Source organism: Plecotus auritus (assembly GCF_963455305.1).
Source record: "Plecotus auritus genome assembly, chromosome: 7".
NCBI lineage: Eukaryota > Metazoa > Chordata > Mammalia > Chiroptera > Vespertilionidae > Plecotus > Plecotus auritus.
Window position 1 is genome coordinate 91,727,010 of NC_137774.1, and position 6,708 is coordinate 91,733,717.

The 6,708-nt window shown below is 44.5% G+C and overlaps 1 protein-coding gene across 1 annotated transcript; it reads left to right on the top strand.

Moving 5' to 3' along the window:
* Positions 1–5,586: 5,586 nt before the first annotated feature.
* LOC308253922 (cell division cycle-associated protein 3-like) lies at positions 5,587–6,390 on the top strand (the record flags this gene model as incomplete). Its single annotated transcript, XM_080679682.1, has 1 exon — positions 5,587–6,390. One exon carries the CDS (start codon positions 5,587–5,589, stop codon positions 6,388–6,390), a length of 804 nt encoding a protein of 267 aa, XP_080535808.1.
* Between the last annotated feature and the right edge of the window lie 318 nt (positions 6,391–6,708).

Here is a 6,708-nt window from a genome sequence, read left to right on the forward strand (position 1 = left end):
GGAAACAGCCTAAGTGCCCATCAGCAGATGAGTGGATTAAAAAACAGTGGTACATCTACACAATGGAATACTACGCTGTAGTGAAAAAGGTGTTCTTACCATTTGCAACAGCATGGATGGAACTGGAGAGCATTATGCTAAGTGAAATAAGCCAGTCAGAGAAAGATAAATATCACACGATCTCACTCATTTATGGAATATAATGAACAACATAAACTGATGAACAAAAACAGATCCAGAGACAGAGAAGCATCGATCAGACCATCAAACCTCAGAGGGAAGGTAGGGGAGGATAGGGGTAAGGGGGAGAGATCAACCAAAGGACTTGTATGCATGTATATAAGCCTAACCAATGGACACAGACAACAGGGGGGTGAGGGCATGAGGGGGGAGGGATGGGGGCATAATGGGGGAATAAGGACACATATGTAACACCTTAATCAATAAAGAAATTTTTAAAAAAATATATTTTATTGATTTTTTTACAGAGAGGAAGGGAGAGGGATAGAGAGATGGAAACATCGATGAGAGAGAAGCATCGATCAGCTGCCTCCTGCACGCCCCCTACTGGGGATGTGCCCGCAACCAAGGTACATGCCCTTGACCGGAATCGAACCTGGGACCCTTCAGTCCCCAGGCCAACACTCTATCCACTGAGCCAAACCAGCTAGGGCTCAATAAAGAAATTTTTAAAAAAAGAATTGTTGTCCTAGCAGGTTTGGCTCAGCGGATAGAGTGTTGGCCTGTGGACCCAAGGGTCCTGGGTTTGAGTGCAGGCTCCTCCCTGGCCTGGGCCCTGGTTGGGGCTTGTGCAAGGAGGCAACAAATCTATGTGTTTCTTTCACATCAATATTTCTCTCTGTCTTTCCCTCTCTCTAAAAATCAGTGGAAAAATATTGTCGGGTGAGGATTAAAAAATAAAAGAATCGTTAACATATTAGAATATTTGATGATCCAAGACACTTCATACCACCACCAATAATTAATAGGAATTAAATAAGAACCTATCACTGGAAAATTATTTATTATAGAGGTTTTCATACATAGTCCAAGAACCCACCCTAGTGATTCCCTGAGACCCAACTTTCAGGCCCACCCAAGCTGTTTCCAGTGGCTTTACTGTAGGAATGGTCTGTCTTGGCTCATGCTTCAGATTTTCCTAAAATCTCTCAAACAAGCAGCAACTGGCCTCAGAGAGACCCGTGCCTATTGCTAAGTGGCCCCAGGCCTGCCACTGGCAGCAGCCGGCCTTGGTTCATAGCTTGGTCTTGCCTGGGCACCTCCAAGGCCAGTACAAGAAGCAGCCATCTGCATATCACTTTGTATTTCATGCCTGGTAACTCCAGGCAGAACACAGGCAGTGACTGACCTTGGCCTGCACCTCCCCGAAGAGCCCAGAGCCAGTACCCAGTGGACAGCTTCAGACCACGTCGAAGCACCACCATCCAACCACCCCCATAAATGACACACTCAAGGTTGGACTCAGCAGGTACCAGAGCCCTGCTGAAGTAAGTCCTGCTCTGCGTGGTGCATCCCTGCACAGCTGATCCTCCAAGGTAGTTGGAGATTGGTGGTCAGTGGTCATAGCCAGTCCTTTTGGCTGATCAGATTGAGTAAATCCCTCCCACTGATATGCCAATAGCAATCAAGACTCAACTACAATAGGAGGGTGTACAGTCCACACAGGGAGACCACCTTGAGTGCCAGCTGGGGTGTTTGGGGAGACTGTTCCATTGAACCCTACAAGACACCTACTACATTAGGCCATGCTACCAAACCTGGGGGACGTAGCAGCTCTATCTAATACATAGAAAGAAACACAGGGAGACAGCCAAAATGAGGAGACAAAGAAACATGGCCCAAATGAAACAACAGAACAAGACTCCAGAAAAAGAACTAAACAAAATGGAGATAAGCAATCACTAGATGCAGAGTTCAAAACATTGGTTATAAGGATGCTCAAGGAACTTAGTGATGATCTCAACAGCATAAAAAGAACCAGTTAGAAATGAAGGCTACATTAACTGAAATAATTTACAGGGAATCAACAGTAGAATAGATGAAGCTGAGAATCAAACCAGCAATTTAGAATATAAGGAAGCAAAAAACACCTAATCAGAGAAGCAAAAAAAAAAACACCTAATCAGAGAAGCAAAAAAAAAAAAAAAAAAAAGAGGGTAGTGTGAAGAGCCTCTGGGACAACTTTAGGCATATCAACATTCACATCATGGGGGTGCCAGAAGGAGAAGAGAGAGAGCAAGAAACTGAAAACTTATTTGAAGAAACTGAAAACTTATTTGAAAAAATAATGACAGAAAACTTCCCTAACTTGGTGAAAGAAATAGACATACAAGTCCAGAAAGTGCAGAAAGCCCCAAACAAGATGAACCTAAAGAGGCCCACACCAAGACACATCATAATTAAAATGCCAAAGGTTAAAGACAAATAAGGAATCCTAAAAGCAGCAAGACAAAAACTATTAGTTACTTCCAAGAGACCTCCCATACAATTGTCAGCTGATTTCTCAGCAGAAACTTTGTAGGCTAGACGGGAGAGGCAAGAAATATTAAAAATGATGAAAAGCAAGGACCTACAACCAAGATTACTCTACTCTGCAAAGTTATCATTTAGAATTGAAGGTCAGATAGAGTTTCCCAGATTAAAAAAAAAAAGCTAATTTGTTCATCACCACCAAAATAGTATTATATCAAATGTTAAAGGGTTTTATTGAAAAAGAAGAAGAAGAAGAGAAGATAAAAAATATGAACAATAAAATGGCAATAAATATATATCTATTAACAATTGAATCTATAAGCAGAACAGAAACAGACTCATAGATATAGAGAACTTTTTGTTTGTTGCCAGATGGGGAGGAAGGGTGAAAGGATTAAGAAATACAAATTGGTTGTTACAGAACAGTCATAGGGATGTAAAGTACAGTGTAGGAAATATGGTCAATAATCTATAATAATAAAAGCATAATATGCTAATTAGACCAGACAGCCGAATGACCTTTCGGATGTCATTCCGGATGAAGTCACAGTGGCGGGGGCCAAGGCAGAAGCGGTTAGGGGCAATCAGGCAGGCAGGTGAGCAGTTAGGGGATATGAGGCAGGCAGGCAAGTGGTTAGGGGCAATCAGGCAGGCAGGCAGAGTGGTTAGGAGTGATCAGGCAGGCAGGCAAGCAGTTAGGGGTGATCAGACAGGCAGGCAGCCCAGCGGTTAGGAGCCAGCGGTCCCAGACTGCAAGAGGGTGGACCCCCCCTCACCCCTCAGCATGAATTTTGTGCACCGGGCCTCTGGTACTCTAATAACTAGGCATAGTGCTGGATGGGTGTGGGATTTATTGGGATGATCATATATTAAGTTATGTAATGGCTGGTCACTGGAGTGTACAAAAAAATAATAAAAAATAAAAAGGAATTAATACCAATTCTACACAATCACTTACAAAAAGTAGAAATTGAGGGCGCACTTCCCAATTAATTAATTTTATTTAGAATTACCGATACCAAAGACAGTAAGTACAGAGAGAGAGAGAGAGGGAACTAAAGAACTACAGACCAATATCTCCTATGAATATAGACACAGAAAACCTTAACAAAATCTTGCAAATTGAATTCAGCAATATGTAAAGAGAAAAATCATGTAATTAAATTGATGCAGAAAAGCTTTTGACAAAATTAACACCCATTCATGATAAGAACTCTCTAAAATAGGAATAGAGGGAAATTTCCTCAACTCATTTTTTTAAAAGTTAAAACAAAAACAAAAACACCAAAACTACAACTAACATCATACTTAATGATGAAAGGCTGCTTTCTCCCTGAGATTAGGAACAAAGCAAGGATGTCCACATTTAACAGTTATTCAATATAGTACTTGAAATTCTAGCCAGTACACGAAGAAAAAAAAAGAAAATAAAAAGAATACAGATCAAAAAATAAGAAATAAAACGGCCCCTATATGCAGTTGACACAATTATGTGCTTATGAAATTTCAAGGAATCTACCAAAAAATTCCTAGAACTAAGCAGTGAGTTCAACAAGGTCTCAGAAAACAAGATCAACATACAAAAATCCATTGCACCCACTTCACACCATCCTATCTAATAAAGACGGAATATGCAAATTGACCATCACTCTGTGACAAAGATGGAGGCACCCACAGCCAATAAGGAGGGAATATGCAAATTGACGCAATAAAGATGGCAGCGGCCGGGCTGGGATGCTTGCATCGTAACCATGGCAATGATGCAGGCGTTCAGCCCTGCCCTGGCCACTCTGGGCCTCTGGGCAGCGCACGCACGAGGCGCGGAGTGGCTGGGGTGGGGCAGGATGCCTGCTATGAATGGGGGGACAGGGAGTGGAGGGAGCCACAGGAGGGCAGCAGGACCAGAGCAAAGGCAGAAGGCAGTGGCCAGAGCGAAGGCCTGGGTCCCGGGTGCCAGAGGGAAGCTGGTGCCGGCAGCCAGGGGAAGGAAGGCCTATTCTTGCACGAATCTTTGTGCATCAGGCCTCTAGTATACAAATAAAGCCTAAGTGACCAGCTGACCGATCAACTGTCCTGTAGCTATGACGTCCAATGACCACCAGGGGGCAGACGCTCAACGCACAGGCATGGAAACATGGAACAGACTGATGAATCTCAGAGTGAAGGGGAGAAGGGTAAGGGCAGGAAGAGATTAACCAAAGATCTTATATGCATACTAGACGCCCAGTGCACAGATTTGTGTACCGTTGGGGCCCCTAGGCCTGGCCTGCGGGGATCGGACCGAAACCAGCCAGGTGCATAGATTCGTGCACTGGGCCTCTAGTATACAAATACTAACTTAAAAGAAATCAAATGCCTAAATGTAAAACTAAAACTATAGACCTCTTAGAGGAAAATATAAGTGTAAATCTCCAGGCCTTGGATTAGGCAGTGGTTTCTTAGATATGACTGTTAGGGCCACTGAAGGTGAAACACACAAGGCCAAAAGTGGTAAAGAATTATGAATTTATTAGGTCATCTGGAAAACCAGATGGGCTGAGCCCCATAATGGCATCAGCACCCAGGGACAGGGAGTCAGAGATTTTAAAAGACTCTAAGCAGGCTTTTTCTGGGTGGAGAATATTCTGGGCAGGTCCTGAGGGGAAAGATAATGGTCTTAGCAAGTGGAATGTGGCCTAAGCAAAAGGGAATGTCAGTTGTGAAGTGGTCTAAACGTCAGTTCCCAGGGGAGGGAGTGTGGATTCAATTATTTGATTAGACGTAACAATGATACTAAAAGCACAAGCAACCAAAGAAAAAAATAGATAAATTGGACTTCATAAAAATTAACAAATTTGTTCATTAAATGGGTACTATCAGGAAAGTAAAAAGACAACCCACAGGATGGGAGAAAATATTTATAAATAATATATTTAATAAGGGCCTAGTATCCAGAATATATAAAGACCTCTTACAACTTTGAGTAGGGGAGGTTTGAAACTCAGCTTCGGGAATTGAGGCTGCAGCTGTTGTGCACCAAAGTGTAGTTGGGGCCCCGGTATACCCTCCTCGCCCCGGGCCAGGCCCTGCCCCACCCTCTTCCTCTGGATTGAGATGGGCTCAGCCAAGAGCGTTCCAGTCACTCCAGTGCGGCCTCTGCCGCACAACAAGCTTCTGGCTCGACTGGCGGACCTGCGTTCACCTAGTGCCGGCATCATGCGCTCTCCCATCCAGGTGGAGAGCTCTCCACAGCCAAACCTAGCATCAGGGGAACAGCTGGAGGATCCTAAACAGGCCCAGGACTCAGATCCCTGCTCTCCTACCCTTGGCATTGCACCGACACCTATGAAGACCAGCAGCGGAGAGCTCACAACCCCACTGGTGAAAGAGCTGAGTGAAGAATTTGAAACGGAAGCCCCGAAACCAAATCTTCTCCCAGAGCCTGTTCTGCCCCTAGAGGTACCTTCATCTTCTAACTTGGACTTGCCTCTGGGCACCCAGTGTTCCCTTGAGGACCAGAAGCCTCATGGGAGCCAGACTGAGCTCCCCTCCAAGCAGGTGTTTTCTGAGGAAGAAACGGGACAGCCCTCAGAAACCCTTATGACCAGCCAGGACTCAGACAAGCCCATGAGAGACCCTGAGATGCCTAGATCTTCAGGTTCTAAGCGAAATAGACGGAAACCAAGGGGCAAGGCACTAGGGAGATCTCCCCTCAGCATCCTGCAGGGTGACAACTCCCCTGGGACTCTGACACTACGACAGGGTAAGCGGCCTTCTCCCCTGAGTGAAAATGTTAGGGAACTAAAGGAAGGGGCCATTCTGGGAACTGGACGACTTCTGAGAACCGGAGGACAAGCGTGGGAGCAAGGTCAGGACGATGACAAGGAAAACCAGCACTTTGCTTTGGTAGAGAACTAGGCCATGGGTGGCCCCAGCCCTGGGTTCACCAGGGTCTAGTAATATTCCAAGTCCTCCCACCCCTTCTTTCCCTGGGAGACTGGAAAGACTCATTTTCTTCAACTCCCCCTAAACTACCAGCTCTGGAACTGATAGCTTTCTTGGGCTTTCTTTGTGTATTATGTGTTTCTTGTATATTAAAGGAAGTGATTTTAAGTGAAAAAAAATTTTGAGTAGACATTTGTCCAAAGAAGATATCCAAATGACTAACAAGTACATGAAAAGATGCTCAATATTATTAGTCACTAGAGGCCCGGTGCACAAAATTCATGCACTGGG